The sequence below is a fragment of the Cariama cristata genome, unplaced genomic scaffold (assembly GCF_000690535.1).
Source record: "Cariama cristata isolate BGI_N322 unplaced genomic scaffold, ASM69053v1 scaffold9149, whole genome shotgun sequence".
In the NCBI taxonomy this organism is placed as follows: Eukaryota; Metazoa; Chordata; class Aves; order Cariamiformes; family Cariamidae; genus Cariama; species Cariama cristata.
In genome coordinates, this window is record NW_009637383.1 from 26,128 (window position 1) to 50,773 (window position 24,646).

Consider the following 24,646-nt stretch of genomic DNA (forward strand, 5'->3'; position numbering starts at 1 on the left):
TGCTGTCCTGTCCTGTGCTGCCCTTGCCAGGTGCTTTTCTCCATGTGGCATAGTGAAGACAGTGCTGTGGTGATGAGTCATGGATTTTAATAAGATAACCTTGAAAAGTTCCAAAAATTTCACTTAGGGTCAGCAATCACAGACAGAGCGCGGTACCGTCGGTTCAGACTTGTTTGAACTTTGAGCTGTCTTTATGTTCTGAGATCAGTCTTCAGGGCCTCGTTCCTTCTGCATTTCTAAGAATATACATAAAATGTGTGTGTGTACATGTCACATCTAGTAACCTGTGCAGAATGAGCATCGTCGGTTACGTTTGCGACTTTAGTGTAGCTCCCTTGGCTTGAATATAAATTGGAGGGAGGGAGTGTATGAGGCAGGGAGGAATAGGTTTAGGTTTTGTTGGTTTTGTTTTGTTTTTGTAACTAAGGTACAATTTGATCTCATGCAAAATTGGTAAATTCATAAAGAATAGGTGGATGAAACTTCTACTGGGGATGTGAAGGTTTCTGAACATGTAACCAAGATTGCACAGTATAAACTGCCTCTTAAAATTTTCAGTGCTAGTGCTTTGCTAATGCTCTGTACATTTTTTTAGCTACTGTTTGTGCAACATACAAAATGCTTGACTGAATACTTTGAGAGGGAGTTCACTGAACTAGAATAGTAGCATGCTGCTCTTAAAATAGTCTGTTTCTGTGCCAGCAGCATCGATGGCAAGGTGAATAGATTTGTGGCTTGCATGCTTGGTGACAGCTAGCTGACTTGTACGCTGGCTGTAGGTACTAAAGCTGTGGAGTAGTTAATGATTTGTGCCTGATATGCAGGACCTATCAGGAGATCCAGCTTTGGTCACATGGATAGCATAGTGTACCTTAACTGCTTGACTTGAGTCAGTTTGGAAGAAGCTTGTTCTTGTGATTAGATGAGCTTGTCTTCATCTAATGACAACTTTCAGTTCTGATAAAAATATGTGAAATGTCACTCTAAGTTGCAGAGAATCATTATAGAGGCTACTAGACATGTGATGGTTGAAAACTTGCCTAGTTAAACTTATTGAACAAAATTAAGAACAAATACTGTAACATAGGAAGAATTTAGTGAACTTCTATTGAAAAGATACTGCCTAGCTAGGGATGCTGAGTCAGTGCAAAGACTAACATAATGTTGGCCTGCAAGTATTGCTGTGACTTAACCACTGCATTTTAAATCTATATTTGTGTCTTGCAGAGATACTATGGATAGCGTGAAGCAGAGTGCTGCCTTATGCTTGTTGCGTTTATATAGAACTTCTCCAGACCTTGTGCCCATGGGAGACTGGACATCTAGAGTGGTACATCTCCTCAATGACCAGCACTTGGTAAGTCAGCTTCATTATGCTTCTTGGACTTAGTATGTATAGAGAATGATGTAATTTCTGCTGTTAAATACACTATTAATTTATTTCTTCTTGAGTCTTTCGAGCAAGTGAGTTGCTCTTTTCTTCAGGCATGGGGAAAGAAATGGAAGGAGTTGTCTTCCTCTTTTAGTTGCTGTATATATTGACCTTTAATAAAGCTTTGTTTATCTTGCTTCCTCTTGAAAATACAAGAATGGTATGCGCAAGTTTTTCTTTTGCTCTGGCTGTAAATAAATTAACCTTGTGCCTTGTGATCCTAAGTCGTATTGCATAGGTGCCATACTAATTTTCCTGGGACTTTTAAGATTAGACTTGTACTAAAAATGCAAGGCCTGATTTGGCAGTGCTTGGACTTCTTTATCTTGTGACATCCATGTTGTCATTCTTTTCTTGCTGGTTTAGAAAAACCTATTGTTCTAGATAATAGCCTTACTTTAAGAAAGTAACTAGACGGGGGGAAAGAACATAGTCTCTTAAGACCTGTGCTTCAGCAGTAATAACAGTACTTTAGTCTGCAGTAATATGAAGTGTGTGTGTTATACAAAGCCCTTTCTTCATGTTGGGTTGTCAGAATTCTTTCCTGGATGATCTACTGCATCCTATTTCTTCTACTCATGCTTTTCTTATGTAATAAGACAATTTGCCTCCAGGCTTTATTTTAGTAATAGCTCTCTGTTTTAGATGTACTATCCAAACATGAGACAAAGCTAGTGCAAAAACAGTACGAAATGCTCTGCAAGCATGGCATATCATAGTGTTGAAAATCCTGTTGGGTTTTGAAGATACATAGTCTAGCTGCTAGCCAAATAAAAAGCTTTTTAATGTGTGGCTTTGTCGCAAGGATAAACTTAGTTTTGTTGTATATTAAAAAATACTTGAAGTGAAAGATGTTAATGGGAGCATCTTAAACTGTTACAAGATTGAACTTACTGCTTTTTGTTCTAGGGTGTGGTTACTGCAGCTACAAGTCTGATCACCACTTTGGCACAGAAGAACCCAGAAGAGTTTAAAACTTCAGTCTCCTTGGCAGTGTCTAGATTAAGCAGAGTGAGTCCAATGATAACCCTGATAATACTTCACTGTTGCTTAACTTACTTGGCTTTCTAGGTCAGGTTAGCTTACTGTTGCTTATTTATTCAGCTTTCTAGGTCAGATTAGTTTGGTGTATCATTAAAAGCAAAGATGATTCAGTTTCACTTAATGTAGCTGGTTCAGCTAACCTCTTTTAATGCTTGTTGCTTACCAGGGTAGAAAACTGTATTATCTTGCCCAAACTTTCTTGGTGTAATCATTGCTACGCTCCAAGTCTAAGTAGCAAAAAGACGTCTGTCTGTCTTTCTCTCAGCTACTTGTATTTGAAAGGATCCTCATGATGCAGTTGAGTTTTTAATCCTGATCTTATGTTACTATAACACCAAAGAGTAGTTGGATCAAAGACTGGTTCTGCAAACTTCTGCACAGAACCCTCAAATACAGCCCATACTTCTAACTTTTATCTAATCTGCTTACAAGATGAGTCTTCTTCCTGTTCCCTCTTTTGAGCTGCTGCTAGATTAATAATCATAAGGATTTGATATTATGTAAATTGGTGTAGAGGGTTAGACAGGGGCAGGGGGTGCAGGGAGGAGTGGAGAGACCTTTCTGTAAGGTAGCATCTTTATGCTGGAAAACTTACATTACTGTTTTGTTTGGTTTTTGTCTTTTGGAAGGTATGCAAGACATGGAGGATATGACTTCACAAATGTATTTTAGACCCAGATTTATGCAGTGTTATACCCAAAGTTACTTGTAGTTCAGAGAAATTTTAATTTCTTTTCAAGTATGGAGATTTTGTCTAATGCTTAAAAGCATGGGAATGCTGAGGGAAGTGCATAGCTGCTCTGTAATGGATGTCCTTGAGCAAAGCTAGTGCCAAACTCATGCTTACCCTAGAATCAAAGGGGGAAAAGAAATCCATGAAGAAGGGTATTCCCTCTGAAATATAATCTAATCCTTATCACATTTCACTATGCATATAAACCTCTTCTGTGAAAGCTATCTGTTCTTTGCTCTGGAGTATGAGTATTACTGAAGATTTTAGTTGGTCATTCTGCTTTAGTTCAGTCTGTCATAGCATCTTGTGCTTGAATTCCAAGTTCACCTGTCAGCAGTCATCTGTAACACTGTATTTAAGCTTTCTGTTGGCTGAATCTATGAATTCCTAAATCAAAGAAAGTCAAGCTTCTAGTTAAATGTTTTGGTGTTACAAGATTGTCATCTTCATTCTGAAGAAAAGCAAGTGTGCTTTCAGGAATAGACTTCCTAGACTACTGGATTTCTGTTGCTAGGGAACCTGGTGGTATACTCATTGTGTGACAACTTGCACCTAACTAATCTACTGAATTAAATATTGCTAGTGACATAGTTTTGTAAGCCTCTGTCAAAGGTGACCTACGGTGTTCTTTGGGTCCTTCTTATGATTGCACATCACTTAATTTCAGTAGTTGACATGCCGTCTGCTTATTTTACAGATTGTAACTTCTGCATCAACAGATCTTCAGGACTATACGTACTACTTTGTTCCTGCTCCTTGGTTATCTGTGAAACTTCTGAGGCTGTTACAGTGCTATCCACCTCCAGGTAATGCACAAATCACAACAGTGATCATCTCTTTTATGCAGTGCTATGTTGTTTTACGCTACTGTGCTGTAGCGTTCCATAACTTCGAGTGCAAGCACACTGTCTTAAGACAAGGATACTGAAGTCTGTCATCTTGAGTGTTTCAGATTTTTTTGAAATTAAACATAACATAATTCAAAAGGCCGTGTAGCTTAGAGCAAAGTGTCAAACCAGTGTGCATCTTACAAACCAGTTGCAACTGCCATTTTAAACATTCTTTAATCTTATCAACTATATTAAAGCCTTGAAATATATTATATTTGTTGTCACCGAAACTGGACTGTGGTTTAGAATTCTTTTGCCAACTGTATATTGGGGGAGGGTGAACTGTTTTTAATGTATCAGAATATTGCAGTTTATTCAGATTTAGCAAGGTGGAAGGCCTAAGGTAGGGATTAGGGTGTTGAGCAAAATGAAGTTGTCCAACGGCTGCTTCTTCTCCAGAAGACCCTGCGGTACGTGGTCGCCTAACAGAATGCCTGGAAACTATTCTCAACAAAGCGCAGGAACCACCAAAGTCAAAAAAAGTACAACACTCAAATGCGAAGAATGCTGTGCTGTTTGAGGCAATAAGCTTAATTATACATCATGACAGGTGAGCTGTGAGAACACTTCTATTTGAGAGGATTTTTTTTTTTTTAAGCGAAAAGCTGTGGCTTTGTCTTGAACACTAAATGGAATTTTAGCAGGGGGGTGGGTGGAAGGGGGAATATCAGAATATGAAGTTGCTTACTAGATTGGAACACAACCACAGCAATGGAATTGAACAATATTAATGAACTGTGTTGCTGTTGGCATATTTTTTTATTGCTTTGTTTCTTGCTGCTGCTTTTTTTTGGATGTTTTGTATTGATCCCACCACTCTAATCCAACAGAGACTTTGAGGCATTTTAAGAAATTTCCACTGCAGAAATAGTATTCTGTATTGAGTGTTCTCAAACCTGTTGCTTTTAACCCTTTCACTTTCTCTCCTGTTCTGTGCAGTGAGCCAAATCTACTAGTCCGTGCCTGTAACCAACTAGGTCAGTTCTTGCAGCACCGAGAAACTAATTTGCGTTACCTAGCACTGGAAAGCATGTGCACGCTTGCCAGCTCTGAATTCTCACATGAGGCTGTGAAAACACACATAGAAACTGTTATCAATGCATTGAAGGTAAATATTTAAGTGTGCAGTCTGTTTTAAGTGTTATCTTCTGCCCTACCTCAATGTCCTCTCCCCCACGGCCCGAAGCCCCCGATCCCCAATTAAGCTGATAATGCTTGAGAACCACGTGAGTTATTCTCAGAAGTCTGCTTTAGGTTTTTTCCTTAATCCTGCAAAATCTTGCTGTGCTGGCAACAACAGAGGTCAGCTTCAGTTTATTTCTGCAGCTTACTAGTAAATCTTATACTTACAGCTGTGGCCCCTGGAACACTGGTATCTCCTCAAGCTGTAGACTGAAGATGAATAATTCTTTCAAAACATAGAATTTCAAAACAGAGAATGCTGGGAAGACTTGGTTTTGTTACTGTCTTGCTGGTATCAGATACTATTCCTTCACTGCAGTAGCTTATGGGGAGCAGTAGAGCAGATCAGCTTCCACTGCAGAATCAGAAAGTCAGGAAACCAGAAATACGTGTTCCCGGACCACGTCTATGTGAAAAAGCAGAAGTCGAAAGAGGAAGACTGGTTTGCATCTAAATTTACTTGCACACTTCAGTGTTTACGTGTATTGTTTTATTTCAAGCTGATGCTGTAGCATGTTAATACATGTGTCTGACTAAAGTACATATCTGTTCTAGCTGGGCTTCTGTTGATACCAGGCAAGCCCAACACTAAACCTGCAGGTAGCTAATTGCCCATTGGCCTGGTGACAGTTTGACAATTTCAGCCAGTTATTAGTGCATCTGTGGCCAGTGGTGCCAGCTGCTCAGTGCACAGTGGACCACAAACTTGTTCACCCTAGTTAGGGTAATAGTGGAGTATTTTATACAAACTCTTCCATCTTTTCAGCACTTGCACAGATTTGAATATGTATACTACAGAAGCAAAACCTGATGATTTGAATTTTTGTAATGTTATCTAAAAGCAGGAAGCTATCTGAGTCTCCAGTGACCTCTTTCTAGGTGACTAAAAGTGAGAATAACATGAGAAACTCAGTGTATGTGAAGGATATGTCTAAGTTCATTCTGCATCTGAAAGATTATGAAAATGCATTTGTTTTAAATGTGACTATGGATTATAGTAAGTTACATCTCCTCAGTAAGTTGCATGTGCTTTCCAAAGATGAAATCATCTTGACCTTTTGCTGTGTGTCCTTTTGCAGACTGAAAGAGATGTAAGTGTACGACAAAGAGCTGTAGATCTCCTGTATGCAATGTGTGACCGAAGCAATGCCCAACAGATTGTGGCTGAAATGCTGAATTACTTGGAGACTGCTGACTATTCCATTAGAGAAGAAATTGTGAGATATTTGTTTCCTTAATTTTTTCATAGCTGGCTTTGGCACCATGTGTATCATTTATTGATTGGGATGCTTGATAGTCTGTGGTGGAGATTCTTTTTTGTGGTGGTTTTTAAAAAAAAAACAAAACACCGCAAAACAAGAACAACAACAACAACAAAACCAACAACAACAAAAAACCCAAAACAAAACAAACAAAAAAAACCCCACAAAAAACAACCACCCTACATTTGTAGTCTTAACAGCAGCAAAGCATGTTCTTCATTTAGGTTAAACTAATGGGGGACAGTGACTACCCTTAGAAACTAGGAATTTTAAATACTAATCTTGGTCTCAGGGCATTGCATATAGAAAGTGAAGTGGATTTCATCAGTGCTTGAGCAAATACAATCTCTAGATCTGAGAGTTATGTCCTACTCTGGTCAACTGTTTAATAGCTTCAAGAATTGGTGTGATTAAATACTTATTTGTAGGTAGAACTTCACACTGTGTATGCTGTGAGAACATTCTCTGTGTAAGGATTCCCAAAACCAATACCTTATTATCAGCTAAAAGAGGCATGATATCTGTCTCCTTCCTCCTAGCCGGAAAAAAATGTGAAAGTTGAAGTACTCACTTAGTGACCTTCCTAGAATGGTAGCCAAAACCTGTACTTATGGTAATTATTTGGCTTAGTTAGGTGCTAAAGTTTCTTGATTGGAGAAGTTAACATAGAATAGTGTTAGCTCGTTTTCTTCTTGTACTGTCTTATTGCTGTTGGCCATCTACCATGACTTGGCAGATAATGTGAATTTCATTCTGTTAATTTACTGCTCCTAGAAGAATAGGCCAGTATAAATGCAACTAAAACCAAATTATGTGGAGATCTCTTCCAATGCTGATTGTTTGCTTCAGGGATCTTAGGTGCCTTTTTCAGGTCGTACTATGTTTTGGTGACTCTGGTCTGTCTCTGCTAGCTTGAGTTTCCACTTTTGTTTTGGTTTTTTTTGTTGTTTTTTTTTGAGTTCTCCAATTTTGTAGTTGGTCCTGTCTCAGTGGTGGTTTAGATGGTGTTTTTATAGGAAACAAAAAAGTTCAGTAAATAAGCTCTTAAATGCTTAGGTACACAGTTGAAGAGCCACAGATGCAACATATTCAAATGCATTATGAGGAGAGCAGCTGAAACTGAGGCTGCTGGGCTACCATGGGATATCACTAGGTGTATGTGAAAGTGAATTGTGATACACAGCTTGTAGTAGAAGATAGTCAACCTTCTTTATTCTCTTACGCATGTTCAGGTTCTGAAAGTTGCAATTCTGGCTGAGAAGTATGCAGTGGATTATACTTGGTATGTGGATACAATTTTGAATCTGATTCGCATTGCTGGTGACTATGTCAGTGAAGAAGTGTGGTATCGAGTTATTCAGATTGTCATCAACAGGGATGATGTTCAAGGATATGCAGCAAAGACTGTTTTTGAGGTAAGAATAACTGTTTTCAACTCACTTTCAAAATGAGATGGGAATTAAGTAAACACTGTGTGATCTAGCAGGTGTGTGTGCTTCCCCGTGTTAGGAAGGAGTAAAAGTATGATCCTGAATATTTCAACAAAATGCTGCTGAAGCTTTCCATAAAACTGGCATCATAGATTTTTCGGAGCCAGAGACTGTATGAAGACGAGAAGATTCTCTGACTTAAGTAATGTAGAATATGCCTGGTATTGTTCTGGTCTTGGTGAGGGAGGGCATTGTTGTTTTGGTGGATGGCATTGAATGGATGGTTTAGTAAGGAGACTGCCTTACCTGGAAAAACTACTGAACTGCAGTAAAAATAGAACCATTTTACAGGGTGGCTTGGTTTTGTTTTTTTTTTTTTTTTTGAGTTTTCTGCATGCAAGAATCCAAAACACTCAAAATGATAACTTGATGATCCTTCTGGAAGCATATACCCATTCCTTCTGTTCAGGATCTAATAAAACTGAAATTCGAACTATTAAAGGAGAACACTTTCACATGTCTGGCCTTGTTGCTCTCACTTTGTTTGGATTCTTCATATTGGCTTTCCACTTTCTTTTTTATTTCCTTTCCTGAATGTTCCCGCAGTGCTGTTAGATGGGCCTAAGAGTGCTCTTAAGCAAGTAATAATTATGTTAGAGATTCTTCTATAAAGTCATACCACCTATTATGCTTTTCTCACAAGTGCTCTATAGTGCCTAGACCTGTGGTCTGCTCTTACAGGAAAATAGACTAGGAAAACTGGACATGGAAGTGACAGAAAAGCTTTTTTTTGGTACACTACAGATCAGTGACCATTAATTTGTTATTACAGGCCCTTCAAGCTCCAGCATGCCATGAGAATCTTGTGAAAGTAGGTGGCTACATCTTGGGAGAATTTGGAAATCTGATAGCAGGTGATCCAAGGTCAAGGTAAAAACACCTTCTAAAATACTGAAGTGAAGTAGTAACGCTTTCTGTAAAGAGTCTAATGTCTGTTTAATGTTCCTAAAGGCCAGTTAACAAATGATTCAGCTCTCAGTAGTAATGCGTTAAGAATTATCATGTCTACAAAAACTGAACAAATTATTTTTCTTCCCATCTTAAGTCCCCTCATCCAGTTCAACTTGCTACATTCCAAGTTTCATCTGTGTAGCGTTCCTACCCGAGCTTTGCTTCTGTCTACCTACATCAAGTTTGTGAACCTGTTTCCAGAAATCAAAACTACAATTCAAGATGTATTACGCAGTGACAGTCAGCTAAAGAATGCTGATGTTGAGCTACAGCAGAGAGCTGTTGAGTATTTGAGGCTTAGTACTATTGCCAGTACTGATATATTGGTAGGTATAAAGATTTATTTTTTTATTATTATTATGCAGAACTTTTTAGCTGTGTCTTCTGTCAACAAGCAAATTCCACTAAACCTTACCTGATTGCTCAGAAATCTTAATGCAGGATTAAGGATCCACAATGTGGGTACTGGTTCTTTTAGTCTACCTAATTCAGCTGCAGTCATCTTTAATTTACATCTAAAACCAAAGTTGTTATTGCTTTCGGGGGATAAATGACTGTTAAAGCATGCTAATATGGAGCTGGGAAACCAGTGAAAGCTGGCATAGGATAGGGTCCTACAGTATTCAGATACCAAAAGGCTAGTGCTTTGTTTTGAGGATTTACTTGATGGTAGGCAGGAAGTATGTAATTGTGCTGAATAATTTTTTTTTGTCTGTAGAAGTTCACACTGTTTTAACCTCATGCTTTCAGGTCTGGCATGGCACAGTTAGTCTTGACAGCTAATAAATGCTTAGGTCTGACTAGATCCTTGGATAATCTTCTGTGTTTTCAGTCTAGGTCTGCTTGACTTAAGGACCATTAGGTCTGCTATGATCTAACTTTTTTTTTTTAATAACACTGTACTGGAGAAGTCATGCTCTTGTTCTCTTAAACAACTGCTTTGGGAGAACTTCAGAAAGTTTTAAATCTTTTTTTTTAAAAACAAGGCTACTCCATCAGTGTACAATAAACTGCATAGTTTTCTGTGTGGATAACTACTTCTGCTTTTTGCCTCGTGCAATTTGTAAGAGTGTATCTCTTCAAAGACTCAGAAGCTGGTTTGGCTTTTTCTGTAAGTTTAATGAATACACTTTTTTCCTGTGATAAGGCTACAGTGCTGGAAGAAATGCCTCCCTTTCCAGAGAGGGAATCTTCTATTTTGGCTAAACTCAAGAAGAAGAAAGGCCCAGGCACTGTTACTGACCTGGAAGAGATCAAAAAGGAGAGGAGCTCTGATATGAATGGAAGCGCTGAACCTGCCTCAGTCAATGCCAGTGCTGTTGTGAGTTTAAAAGCTGCTGTTTCACTAATTTAGATGGCATGCAAGTGAGAAAAGAATGGTTTCCTTAAAGTGGCTTTTTAGGGGTTTAAAACTTCTCATCTTTAAATTTAAGACTCTGAATGTTTGCTATAAAGTAGCAGAGGAACATACAGCTGCTTTCCCCCCCCCCCATGCTTGGATGCAGTTTTCCTTTGGAAATCTCATGTAAATGGGGACGAACTGTCTGCAGCCTAAAAAAAAATCCCTTTTACATTGTTACTTTGGAAAAATATTGCTGTAAACTTAGACGAGGGAATTTCCTTGCTGGTGAAATTGCAGTGAAGGTGAGATGCTAAAATAAACATACTTTAAAATTCAAGTTACTCCTTTTAAATATCAGCTGTTCTTAATTGTCTAGCATGGTAGATATTTTGCATCTTGTTTCGGGTTGTTACTGTTTTTACTAGAAGTGAACAACACTTGACTTAACATGGATGTCCTTAAATCAATATAATGTTGTTACTGTTTATTTGATGGTACTATTTCAGTTCAGTTATGGCAGACAAGGCCACAGTCTTGTTTCTTCTGTGCTGAAACTTCTCATTTTATTGTCAATTAAAGCTAGTAGGATGAATTGTTCCCATAATGTAACACTTGTTTCTGGTTTTAATGAGTAGCATAATTTGTAATTACATTTGAGATGTAGTAGTAGATTACGTAAGAGAAGGAAATATTGTAGCATACTCCCTACCCAGTTTGAAAGCATAATCCTTTAACTCTTAGTCATTGCAGCATGTAAAAGTAGATGTTCCAAGTCCAACATCTTTCAATGGACAGAAATACCTTTCCAGCAGAAAAGTTGCCAAATTTTCTTTGCATGCCGAATCGACTGAGGTGACTGGCAGTTAAAATTGCATTAGGCTTTATGAGCTATGCTTTATGGGTTGCAGCCATGTAAGAAACTCTGTTACCTTCATCAGTGGCTTTGGTGTGACGCTGCCTTAGATGCTGAGAATATGTTCCAAATTGCAGTTCCAACTGTTTGGTTTTGGTATTTCTTACCAATTGGCTTTTGAATTTTTTTTGCCAGGGAATTTTTTTGTTATACTGCATCAAATTCAGTCTTTGGAGTATATGATAACTTTGAGTTGACTTACAAAAACAAGATTTCAGATTCAATCCAAATGCATCTCATGACTCATCTTCAGTGTATCTGGCATATTGTAGGCTGCTAACGTCTAATACATGAACACTTTGTTTAACAGTCTATGCTTTTTCTTGCATGTGACTTGGGCACATATATGTGGCCTCTGTGGTGTGAATCTGTGTTGTGGCTTCTTGATTTGTTCCATCTGAGGCAAAAAAATTTTTAAAGGTCTAGCCTCTACTTCAGGGTTTGCAGCTTGAGCTAGCTACAGGCTCTGCTTTTTTGCTGGTTAGGTTTTACATAGTTTCTGAGGTTTGCCAAGCTTCAAAAGCCCAGGACTAAACTGATAGTTAATTTTAAAGATGTTGTGATGTTTTAATTTAGGTTTGTGTAAAAGCCACCGCCTTTCTTGCTGGATTCTTCATGAAAGAAAAGCAACACATACGAATTTTATTCCCTACAGTACTTGATTTGCCTTGAAACTAAGAGGGGAGAAGAGAGGGGCAGAAAAAACCATGGCTGTATGTCTTCTGCAGAATCAGATTCTAGACAGATGATTTTCGGGTTTTTATTTAACAATTAACTGGACGTAACTCTCTTCAAAGGGAAAAAAGAAAATCACGTCTTTAAGCGGCCTTAAGTTGAAATGCAAGGTGATAACTGGATTCATGAAGCCGCTTGCATCCATTCAAAGCTTGATTTGGGGTGGGGAGAGGCACTTTGCCATAGCTTAGTTCTCTATGCAAGAGACACAGCTTTGTTTTAGTTTTGCTGTAGTGTAACACCAAAGTGTCTTGTCTTCCCTAGTCTACTCCTTCTCCATCTGCGGATCTGCTGGGTCTGGGTGCTGCCCCTCTCACCAATTCAGCTCCCCCACCGTCCTCTAGTGGTAGTCTGCTGGTGGATGTATTTTCAGATTCAGCTTCTGCAGTTGCACCTCTTGCTCCTGGTTCTGATGACAACTTTGCGAGGTAATTAAGTCACCCTGCAAGGAATCTGTAGAAGAATTTGTCTGTTAAAACAGTATTAGAGAAAAAAATACACACAATAACTTCTGGTTTTGTTCCAGCTTATTGAATGCATTCCTGGGTGGTAGCTGTGCAGCAAAAGAGGTGTTCTTGAACTCTATGCTGGATGTGCTATCTTTATTGAATACCTCTGCTCATGGAAAAACTGAGTCTGTAGTAATCAGCCTGAGGATATTAGCCACACAGTATTGCCTAGTTTTCATGCTGGTTTTGCTTCTTTGTTAAACCAAGCTGCTTGTGCATCTCAATACATCTTGAATTTGGGGGTTATCTAGCCCGATATGAATATGTTTATTCTTATCATATTTCCGTAAAGTAGTCTTGTGTCTCTCCACTTATGGCAAGCTGATACTGGAACAGTGAGATGGATTATATCCAGAGATACTGGTTCTCAGAGTTTCAAGATATACTTAAATTGTTCTGCTACTGTCTGACAAACAGGTGTGAAAAGGGGAAAAACCAACAAGTGCTTTTCTTTCTTTTAAGGGGATTTTATACAAGTATCTTCCTCATTACATTGCCAAGTGTAGTGTAGCTATAATGTGTTATTAATCCTGTTTAATGTTAAAAGCCACTGTGACTACATTCAGATGTTATTTGGCTAAAATTTTGAAAATAAATAGTATAAGATCACAGAATGTCTTTAAAAATCTGTTGTCTTACTAGCCAAAGAACATGTTACTGTTGGCAAGGGCCAAATTTTGAATGACGGCATGACAAATTTGCAGTGCATCTTGATATAAAAGACATAATTAGTGAAGCTAATTTGCCTGGATCATTGCGACTTTCATCAAAATTTTATATTAGGTGAGGCATTGTTGCAGGTTTGCAGTGATTAAGACTTGATCCTGTGTTTCTTTTCGAAGGCCATAAGTGATGTTTAATCATGCTACACAATACCAAGGCTTTAAGAAGCTATACAAGCTTGTTCGAAGCTATACAAGCTTTTTTAAAAAGAGGAAAAAAGAAACCAATACTAATAGCTTCATAAACAAAAGTCACCTAAAAAGAGTTTTCTCTTTCTGCAGAAGAAAGTATAGCATTGCCCAACCCCTTGGTCTGTCTGTAGATGATGAAATGCTTCTCTAATGATACTGAGAAGTTGCCTTTTACAGTTTCCTGCCTCTTTTTAGTGCTGTTGTCACTTTTGTTTCTAATCTGTTACTTGGGTAAGTCATTCTCTGTGTGCCTGTATATTCTTGCCTACACTTAATACTTGTGTGTGTTTAAGAACTGATTGTGTGGCTGTAGTTAGAAGTGCCACTAAGGTTGATGAGGCCTCCGCTTCAAAGTGCACGTTTGTAGTAGTTAATATACCTCTACACTTATGGTTTTGAACTAAAACTTTTTTACTGTTGCAATTAAACACCTAAAAGGACTTGGTTCTTTAAGAGGTATAAATTTAAGCTACTGAACACCTTCAGCTGTCTTCTGTCTTTGGGAGGAATTGCTGGTTCCTAACAATCAGGGAGGGATGGGGTGGGGGAGAGAAATGGGGGAAAACATTGCCTAATTCCTAAAACCCTTCTAGGTGTACTGAGCTAGGGCAGCTAATACATCTTTCATGCATTAAACTCAGCAGTGCCATTTTTGAGGAAGGAGGTAAAAGAAATGACTAAGCACTAAGCTGTCTTTACTAACTCCTGCTATCTCTGTCGCTGCTGCCTTTCTTCCTTTGTGCTGCCTGAACTAGCCCTGACCTGGCTTCATCTGAGGTAGTTTCTGAGGAACCAGCTGATACTGTGCATGATGCTGATGAGCTTTTTCACAAGTAAGCAATACTAAAACCTTGCAAGGCTGGGCAACTTCCCGAATATAGTTATAAAGCAAAACTATATTGTGCGTTAACTTAATACCAGCAAAGCTAGAGAAACATGTATTGTCAGACTTGTGACTAGAACACCTCTGTAGATGCTTTGGATTTTATGACGAGCTCATGAATACACAGGTTAGAGTTACTTTTACGAGTCAGTGCTATCACACACTGCTCTAAAATGAGGCAATGTCAGTTGTATATTAAGTTCTGCAACTATTCACAAATAAAGGAAAAATATGAGTAAATTGTCCAAAGTATGGATATTTGGGAGTATGTTTTAAGTGCCTTGTGTGCAAAAGGCTGATGTTTGCTGACCACCTCTTCTACTTTTTAAGTGAAGGGTGACAGAAAGGACTGAACTCGCTGCAAAATGGGTTTCCTCTCTCAAAATGGAAAAAAAATATACAGCTCTCAGTTGACTTATGTGATACAGAACTGATAAAACAAGGGATTCTTTTTTCTTTCAGGTTTAAACAGTCAAATCTTCAAACTTTTCAATTCTACATCAACCTAATGAGTTTCAGAAGTTGTCAAGAATATGAATAAGAAAAATCCTAGTCTGTTGCCTGGTCCTTTATAGACAGTGTGTGTGTGTGTATATAGCATATTGTGGCTTCCTTTGTAGTTTCTCAGACATCCTATCAAATAAATTGCAGTTCTTTTAGTGTCCTACAAGTGGTGGTTTTGGTTGTAAAATTGTCTTTTCTAACTCTGCAGTTTTCTGCAAAGGCCTCTCTCTGACTGATGCACTCTAGGTTAACAACAATCTTCATCCTCTCTGTAAACCCTGAATTTTGTGGTTCTAAATATTGTTTAATATGGCTCAATTTAAGACACCATTTCCCTCTCTTCCTCTAGGTTTGTGTGTAAAAATAATGGAGTCTTATTTGAAAATCAGTTGCTGCAAATTGGATTGAAATCTGAATTTCGACAGAACCTGGGTAAGATATTTTCAGGCCAAGTGGTTAGCTCTCTGCATTATCGACCCCATTGCCACCATGATATTGTGGATAGGACTTACTTTTTGGCTGTTTAAGAAGGAAATGTGATTTAAAGCCTAACCTGTCTTAGGATCTTCACTGTTTCTATGTCCCTGGCTTCTGTGTGGGTTCTTGTTTCCTTAAACTTTTTGGTTGTTTTGGTAGCTGAGATAAAATGGGAGTGTTAAGTGGTACTGTAAGTTCCACCTCTTGCTACCTAGTTGTAAGGCTGGTACAGCCAGAGTTAGAAAGGACCATTCTTGATTTTTATATCTTAGTGTAGCTCATTGTAATAATATGCCACACAATGCATTTCAGACACGTCAGTCGTAATCCATTAATGCACAAGATCCTGAAAACATCTAGGAAATAGCTGGGAATCAAACACAGGCCAGCACTAGCATTGCTTGCTTCTCCCCTTCTGCATCACTTTTGGTACCATAATAGCTTCTTTACATAAAAAGTAATGTTCTCTGGCAACCGGAAGACTTTCACTGATTATTTAACTGCCTGCGTGACAGCCATGGTGGAAGAGGTCTGATGGTTTGTTTGTTTTAATCTGTTACTTCATTTTGAGCTGTGAATACCTTGGCAAGACAAACCGTGTAAATTATGCTTTGTTTTTAAAAGTTCTTTTAAAGAAAGGTAGAAAGATAATGTGTTTGAACTACTTGTGCTTCAAGTATCTGTATGTGATGTACCTAAAAATTCTGATGTCTCTTATTCTTTTGTTTCTAGGACGTATGTTCATATTCTATGGTAATAAGACATCAACACAGTTCCTGAATTTTACTCCAACAGTAATCTGCTCAGATGACCTACAGTCAAATATCCTTAAATGCAGTAGCATGTGTCTGTTCTTATTTGGGTTTTATGCCACACAAAATTGTGATAAAGCTGCTGGATGAAGACATGGTGGCCTTGAACATGAAGAAAGGAGAAACCTGCTGATAACTCCCTCCTTGTTCTTGTAAAAAGAACAAGCCTTGAGCGGAGATGGAACATTCTGTCCTTAAAGCTCTGGTTTCAAACACAAATTTTATTGTTGAAATAAGGAGAAATTAGGCTGAATAAATATGTAATGTAGCTCTGTAGCTTTCTCCACTGTCATGAAGGACACCACATCTATACTCCTGCTACTTTGAGTCCTGCATTAGCAGATGACCTCAGACTTGAGATGGAGGTAGAAGAATACCTGTACACAACAATGATGATACTTTAAAATAAGCTCTTAATTTACAGTTTATCCTTAATGCTTAGTATTGCAAATTTAGGATTTTGGGGAGACTGTGTAATCAAGCTTCTCTGACTCAAAGCATCACTATCACGTTCATGTCAAAATGAGATAGTCCAGTGGTTTTTAGTGTGAAGTCTGTGCCTTCATACCTTTTGGAGGGCATCTTTCTTTAAGAATAACCAAATAACTGAGAATTGTGGGGGTTATTGCTTCTAGTTTTGTCAGTATGGAAACAAAAAACCAAACCACACCCCTCTTGCTGTACAAGAATTGAGCTTTCAATATTCAGTAGCATATAGAGAGTGAGTGGACACAATGCTAATTCCTCATGTAGTTTGTTGTTGGATTTGCCCCCCTCTCTTTTTTTTTTTAGTTATCAATTCATTGATCAGTTTCCTTAACTGCTTCTTATGCCTGAATCTTCAGACAAAGCCTGTTGACCCCACAGTGGATGGAGGTGCACAAGTTCAACAGGTTGTGAACATCGAGTGTGTGTCAGACTTTATGGAAGCTCCGATCCTGAACATTCAATTCAGGTAAAACACAGGATTCAAATGCTAGTGAATTAATTGGATGAAAGATGTTTAATTTATCCTGGTCCTCTGACTAAAGTGTAGAATATGGACACAAAGCTGTCTTGGGTAGACAACTTACTTGAAAAACTGATCTAACTAAGCCTTAAGTTACTAGGGGAGGTAGGGAATTCACTTGGAACAATGTGGTTTGAAAAAAAATAATAAATTAATCAAGAAGCAGCTACTGATAAAATGTCTCGATGACTTCTCTTTCTGCTATCCGTATAAAACAACAGTCTTCCTGTTTGCTTAAGAAATCTTGACAGGAATATATGCAGTAACTTCTCCCTTCTGGAAACCAAGAACATGTCTGAAAACAACTTGGACTGGAAATGCATGCAGCCAAAAATAGAATCTTATTATGTCCACTAAACATCCGCCTTTGGGAAATCCTGAGTTCTGGGCTAAATACTGGGTTTCTAGTCTAAACTGGTTCTTACTGGTGTGTTTCCACAGGGATGTATTTTCACTTCTTTGATGGGTGCCATCTAGAAGGATAACAGCCTATATTGAAACTGAGAGATCCTTACTAGAAGCTCTGCCAATTCACTTTCATGTGCCACCTAAACGAGCAAATAAATTTATTTAACAGTGGATTAAAACTGTATCTTAGAAATAACATTATCTACAGTTGATGCATTTTAGTCATAAAGAACTGCACGTTAGTGTTCATTCTCAGTTGCTTGGTTGATTTGGGCTGAGAGACTGCTGAGGCTGTGCTGCATAAGCCGTGTTCTTTCTATTCCACGTGCAGGTATGGTGGAACATTTCAAAATCTTTCAGTAAAATTACCCATCACACTGAATAAATTTTTCCAGCCAACAGAGATGTCTTCTCAAGACTTTTTCCAGCGTTGGAAGCAACTGAGCAAGTAAGACTTTGTCTATACTTGGGCTTGGGGCTCTTGTGGTGGGCCAGGGGAAGAAAAAGGGTATATTGTGACTGTAGCTGGTGCAATGCCCCGTCCCATACTTAATCCTGTAAGTGTTAAACTCTAGATACAATGAGTTGCTATTGAACGATGCTATATGTAATACATGTATTAGATCATGTGTTCATCTTGCCTTGTCTTGCAGTCCAAAACAAGAAGTACAGAATATCTTTAAAGCAAAACACCCGATGGATGCAGAAATCACAAAAGCAAAGGTGGGTGGTAGCGCAGTATTTTTAATTCATAGTGTAAGGGTAGTGGTATAAGCAAACTTTGTTCATCTTGGTTTAGATGGCAATTAGATCGTCCCATTAAGGTGTAAGTCCATGCTGCGTAACAGACCCTTGGCAGAGCGTGATTGAATGGACTGTTTCTTGGTGTGGCTTGAACTAGATACAGTCTTCAATAGCAGCTGGAAACTTGAAGCTATTTAAGAAAATACCAATTCAGTGCTTAAAACTGAATTGGAAGATACTTCAAGCCTTGATTTATACTAGAGTTACTAGCTAGAAAAGAATACAAGTGACTTTGTAGAACTGGCTGCCTTAGGCAGAACAGAAGTGACTAGGGTAAGACAGGAATGGCTTTATCAAAAACAGGAAAGACTTATGTTGGATCTGACTTATTTCTCAGTTGTTTTTGAGAGGAACTTTTTTTTAGGAACAGCTCATAGTCGGAGTCACCCTGTCGCTTCAAAAATTTGTTGTAATAGAATTGGTATTGAATAATTCTTTAATGTGTTGAACACTTCAAATAAAAATTAGTCTCCTACTTGTTTTGCTAGTTAGTGGTGGCTGTGCTTAGTAGACTTGCTACTGGTGTCCCACTGTCCCCACATCTAAATCTTCTGGGTTTCTTTCATAGATAATTGGCTTTGGATCAGCCCTACTTGAGGAGGTAGATCCCAATCCTGCGAACTTTGTTGGTGCTGGTATCATACATACAAAAACGACTCAGATTGGATGCTTGCTGCGCCTTGAGCCCAACCTCCAGGCACAGGTATCTGTTTTAAGTATCTACAGCTTACATATAAGTTCTTGTTTGAACTAACTATCAGTGTGTATCTGAAACTCCTTAAGGGATTTATTTAACATCCCTATTGCAATAGCTAATTGTGACTGCAGACTCCCAACAAGAAATGAAACTGGAGCAGCTGGCCCTGGCCCGGTTTGGTAAGCTGCTGCTTCATCGCAATTCTCTTCCCTGTTGGAAGAGATAATTGTATTATTCCAGACTGTCCACAGAGTCTCACCTTCTCTTGAAGGTTGGAAACATTTAATGTTTCTGTTTTGTACACTTTGGACAAGATTAAGTATACTTCCCTTCGCCATTTTAAAGAAAAGAATGATTGGCTAAGAAAGGGAACATAAGCAAATGAATGCAATGTTAAGAATATTTTTCCTCAAGCATTTTTGACAGAATTTTTATCAAAGTTAACTGAGGACTAAAAACAAGTTTTGGGTGGTAGGTCTCCCATCTTCTGAAGAATTGGTGGTAGAGAGTCTTTAGACTTTTCCACAACATTCACTCTTCTTAAAGAAAATGTTTTGGGTAACACCTGGCTGTTAAAGCCTAAAAATACTGGAACAATGGTAACTCTCAGCAAGGGCTTGAAGGTGTACTCCAGCCTGTGGTTTGAAAAAGCTGTATTACCCAGTGGCTGGCTGCCTCTGAATGTTTTAACTTGAGGTCTTTTTTTCCTACCAAACCTAACGAAACAAGTAAGAGGTACCTGGTAGCTTTCCCTTGTTGACTGTGTATTCATTTCATGCCACATTGTGTTTAAAAAGTAAATAATATTTTATGTTCTCTTTCAGATGTATAGGCTCACACTACGAACAAGTAAAGAAGCTGTATCTCAGAGGTTATGTGAATTGCTGTCAGAACAGTTTTAATATTAAACATGTCAGTTTTGGGTTTTCCATTTATATCACTGTCATCATACTGCAAATAAATGTCTTGTACATCACTGTCTGAGTACTGCAGTGTTAACCAATACCAGCTCCCTGCCTTAATAGGACTTGACCCTTGTTTGAAATTAAGACTATAAAATGTACAGTACGGGGAAGTGACATTTTAAATTAGAAAAGGCTTTTAGTGTGTCACACAAAGGGTGGGAGGGCTGTCTTGTGCTCCTTTTTTTTTTTTTTTTATGCAGAGGTCAGGCTTTTAAACTTGTTAGAGGGAAATTGATGTAGATGTGGTAACCAAGGATTTCACCTGGAAATGGCTAGTAACATTCTGCTGTAGTGCCTTTAACAGGTACTCCCTCTGAGCTGAAAGAGACCCACGTAACGCTGCTCAGTAAGGTTAATTTGGATGTTCATGTAGTCAAAATTTTACAAAAAGCTGAATGTTGTCACAAGTCTTGTACAGGATGGAAGGGCAGATTCCAAGATGTGTTTGAATCTGATTCAAGTGAATGTTTCTGTTGAGTGTCCCCAATCTTTGTATTTGAAATATGCCACAGGACCAGAGTCTTAAAGTGTTAATCTTGTAATCCTTTACATCTTAATGTTTTCTGATCTTTGGAAAGTGGATTGAACACAAAAGCTATTCTTAATCCTTATGCTTATCTGAAATAATGAGGGGAGCTTCTCTGGTAGGTGGTGAATGCGTACATGCTTGTTCATTGTTAGTCAGACTGAAGTTAAATATTCTGTTCTGAGTCTTTTCTGTTTCCCATCAGACTTTGCGAGTAATAGTCCTAATGATGTGATAGAGCTAACTGCGGAGTCTGGTTTTGTATAAAAAGAGAAGGGAGATGAAATGGGCCCTGGAAGGGCTGTAAGGCATGCACCCTTTTAGATGAAAATATAACTTTAAACAATTTTTTTCCTCAGTGTACAGTAATGTTAAAACTTGACAGGTTGAATAACTGATCTGAACAGTTTCCTGTCTGTCAGTGGTGGTAAAAATATCCAACATGGTGTAGAGACTTGTGTTGAGACCGAGTAGAAGGCCCAAAAATGTTCAGCTTTTATGGTGGTTTTTACCACCAAAACCTTTGTAACTTGTTGCACATCAGCAAACTCTTTGCAGCCTCTCTGCAGAAATAAGCGGACACAGCTTTGGCTCACACGCTTCAAGCCCTGAGCTGTAATAAAGGTTGCTAAAACAAAGCAGTGAGGTAGCACAGTGTAAAACTGTGGGCAGTTGTCGGTCAGTACTACAGGTCATGATGAACCAAGTCAGCTGCTGCTGATGTAAGAAGTGAAGCTGAGATCAAGATTTCCTCAAGGTTATTTAAAGGAAGCTTGGGACTGATGTCTCACAGCACATACAGCCAAGTATGCCCATGGAATAAAGGTTTTGAGTGATGGTGATGACATTGAAAATACACTTAAATGAGACTCCTGTCCTGCTGCCCAGTGCACAGCAGGGGACAGGATTCTATGTGATTGAGTGTGCATTGCTGGCTTTTTTTCTTTAGTGCTTTGAGTTAAACGGTGGAATTGGGTGATTATGATCTGGTTTGGTTTGAAGGATAGTGATCGTACTTGAGTGCAAGTGCAAAATGAGGAACAAAGGTTTGGCTGTGGTGTGTGGATTTGGGGAGATATTTTTGGTTTGGTTTGTTTTTCCAGAAATGGCTGGTAACTGTGGATGTGATGACTGAAAACTTGGCTATAGACCTGCTCTTTCTGCAAAAGTTCTCTTGAACAATTGGCCCTTTTATGGCCTTACAGGTAGCTAACCAAGACTCTGATCACAAACCTTGTCTCTTAAAACCTTCACGAGCGGTTCCTGCAGTCAGGTTGGGCAGCTGGCAAAATACTAATGGACTACCTTATGTTTTGTGCTTTGCATGCCGTATGTCTCTTGATTAGTCCTGTTATCTTAACCATGCTGTTGGCTGCTATGTTAAAAGTCTGATGGGCTGAACTAAAGGGAGTCTTAGCAAAGACGGGGAGGGGCTTCTATTTCATTTTTTCCAAATACTATTGTATATCTGTCCCCCCAAAAATGTTCTGTGCCCTCATTAAAGGACACCTTGAGACACTGCACTACTTCAGTTCCCTTTGCTTTGGTTCAAGCTGTGCATTAAAAATGTGGGAAGGAGGGGGGCAAGGGAGAGCATCTTTTCAGTGGTGACTGTGTTACGCTTATGACTGTTCACACTTTGTATTAAATGTCAGCTCAATGAAGCCATGAGCAGAAAAGTGAACAAATTAAAGACAAGTACTTGATTATTTTTTTGTGAGTGATGGTTAACTTACCAAAGTGATGTATCCTGTCAAGCGGACAAAGTAATTTCTGCAGTAAACAGTGTTATTGTTTTTAAGTACAGTATTTTCAGGCATTGACATGTGAAAATAACTGAATAGCAAAACAGGTAGCATATGTTCATCCTTGACCTACACTCCAGTATGTAACACTTATGGTGATTGTCTTATTTGTATAAAACAAAGTTCTGTCAAATTAAGTGGAGAATTTTCATATAGAAGACTATATATTAGACTATATTCATCGGAAGAACGTATTAAGACTAAATAAATGATTAGAACAGTAATCAAACTGTCCTTTTTTGTCTGGAGGCATGAAAGTGTAAAGAATACTTGCATGGAATGGCTGTTATGGAACAACAATTGATGTGTAATGGTAAATTCTTTTCTGCAAACTACTGATGGGCTGTGCTCAGGTGAGTCTTACCTGGCCTGCAGATTTCTACTCCCTCAGTGAGTTTGTTTATGGCTTTTTTTTGTTTCTGTGTTTGGTCACATGTTACAAATACTCTGCTGTTAAAAAAAAGCAAACCACACAAAAACCCCTTGGTGTAAAATCTTTCTTCCTTATAGTGTTTAAGAACAGTAGGTAGATTAACAGTACATGCTGCAGTAAACTAGACTAACAGGCTATGAAGCATGCACCTGTATTACACACAGGCAGGACTTGTAAAAATGTTATCGCTGTAAAAGAAGAGTATCTGAACTGCTAAATAACCTCACTCAAGCTTTAAATATATGCTTTCAGATTCTTAGTACTTCTCTAAAACTTGCTAAAAGAAAAAAAAAATCTGAGCACTATAAGCTTTTGTACATTCATACAACTTTTTCTTAAATGAATTGCGAGCAAAGTAGTAAAGAATCCTCCCTACTAGCAGCAAGTAGAAACGGCGTGTGAGTGAACCGCCTGTGTCCTGTCACAGACATACCGTCCTTGATTTCTTGTGGAGAAATGCCCTGCAAATCTCTTTGTCCAAAAGCCACTGAGTGTCTGTGTTTAACGATGTTTCTAGAAACATCCCACCGGGTTAAGGGTGCACATAGAAACCTCACAATGAGCTTTTGGTTCAGGTAGCACCTTGCTGTCTGACAGCAGCTGCGTATGGATGACAAGCACAAGGAAAGGGAAGGGGTCACCTCGGTTGTCTCTTCTCCCAGTGATGTAACAGGCTATTCCACAGCTCTTCATTCAACTGTAGTGGACCTAACAGACTATTTTCAATTAAAACAATTAGTCAAATAATGAGAAATAAATTGGCAAATTCAATTCCTTCTACTTTATTTGAAAGTCAAATTTCTGTTGTTGCGCAATGCATAGGCCAGTTTTTAGCCTCTGGTTTGCTATCGCTCTGAGCAAGACCAGACAGTCTCCGAGGTGGTCTTCCCTCCCTGCCCATGCTTCTTTTCCTCCCCTGCCTGCCCATGCCCCCACCCCCCCCACCTGCCCTCCTGATCAGGAATAATTTCTCAGGGAACTTCACTGACACTCCAGGTAGCTGCTCAGGAAGCCTCACTGCAATCACGTGCCGTGTGCGTAATCAATACAAGAAGACTCCCAGCAACGAGCAGTCACTGTGGAAGTATTAAATTGTGATCAGTGTTTAATTAAAAAAAAAAAAAAAAATCAGTGTCTGAGGCCATCTGGAGGTCTGGCTAGTGTATGCAGCTGTCAAAGTTACAAACACAGCCACTAAATACAATTATTTCTGTAGTGAGCCTTTTTCCAGGGTTATCTGGGTCTTGGCATGGTAGTTGGAATTCCTTCTTAAGAAGCTGAAGTGGCATGCAGCAGCTGCATGCTGTGTTGACCGTCATCTTCTCCACATTCAACCTGTTTGGAAGAGAGGGAGGATCTGTTAGGATTTATAGACAGCATTTTAGGCTTACAGCTCTTCAAGTATCTGAACATTATTTTTTCTTATGGTGGAATGTTTAGAGGAAAGAGCACAACCCTTAGAGTTTAACAGTTCTGTCAGCTACAGAGCTACAGACAGCGTGGCAATTGACTCGGGTTTAAGTTCTCACGATGACTGCTGCAGGAGTTCAGGTGTACTGAGCTTCTGCCTTCCTCTTTGACTCACTTTTCAAAGGGCTTATAGCTGTTGGGCCTCGGACCTTACTGGAAAACTAATTTGATTTCAACATTCTCCTTTCGCACTTCTGAAAATCATAAAGTAACTATATATCTGAATTTTTTAAAGGCTGTGCGCTGGACTACTTAGAGTTTGCAAAAGGTCTCTGGTATGATCTGTTAGCAAAGGCGCTCAATTGTGCATGTTCCTTTTGCACAGTTCATGGAAGAAGGAAAATCCCTTTCTTCCTCTGAACTGTGAGCACCAGAACCTAAGCTGATGACTGTATAATGTCAGTTCTGGGCTGTGAGGTCAGTTAACAAAATAGTAGTAGACTTGCACGTATCCTG

The 24,646-nt window shown here is 38.8% G+C and overlaps 1 protein-coding gene across 1 annotated transcript in view; it reads left to right on the forward strand.

Annotated features, from left to right (window-relative positions):
- Nucleotides 1-20,328, forward strand: part of AP2A2 (adaptor-related protein complex 2, alpha 2 subunit) — a gene marked incomplete at its 5' end in the record, with an annotated part of 32,620 nt that extends 12,292 nt beyond the window's left edge. The window contains 19 exons of the mRNA XM_009708305.1: nucleotides 1,228-1,357; nucleotides 2,342-2,443; nucleotides 3,907-4,015; nucleotides 4,499-4,649; nucleotides 5,039-5,207; nucleotides 6,361-6,498; nucleotides 7,776-7,958; nucleotides 8,806-8,903; nucleotides 9,079-9,310; nucleotides 10,132-10,305; nucleotides 12,239-12,402; nucleotides 14,153-14,230; nucleotides 15,134-15,216; nucleotides 15,994-16,092; nucleotides 16,914-17,028; nucleotides 17,822-17,938; nucleotides 18,144-18,213; nucleotides 18,863-18,997; nucleotides 19,816-20,328. Of these exons, the coding sequence (XP_009706607.1) occupies nucleotides 1,228-1,357; nucleotides 2,342-2,443; nucleotides 3,907-4,015; nucleotides 4,499-4,649; nucleotides 5,039-5,207; nucleotides 6,361-6,498; nucleotides 7,776-7,958; nucleotides 8,806-8,903; nucleotides 9,079-9,310; nucleotides 10,132-10,305; nucleotides 12,239-12,402; nucleotides 14,153-14,230; nucleotides 15,134-15,216; nucleotides 15,994-16,092; nucleotides 16,914-17,028; nucleotides 17,822-17,938; nucleotides 18,144-18,213; nucleotides 18,863-18,997; nucleotides 19,816-19,893 (2,425 nt within the window). The remainder of the gene's footprint in view (nucleotides 1-1,227; nucleotides 1,358-2,341; nucleotides 2,444-3,906; nucleotides 4,016-4,498; nucleotides 4,650-5,038; nucleotides 5,208-6,360; nucleotides 6,499-7,775; nucleotides 7,959-8,805; nucleotides 8,904-9,078; nucleotides 9,311-10,131; nucleotides 10,306-12,238; nucleotides 12,403-14,152; nucleotides 14,231-15,133; nucleotides 15,217-15,993; nucleotides 16,093-16,913; nucleotides 17,029-17,821; nucleotides 17,939-18,143; nucleotides 18,214-18,862; nucleotides 18,998-19,815) is intronic.
- Nucleotides 20,329-24,646: the final 4,318 nt, after the last annotated feature.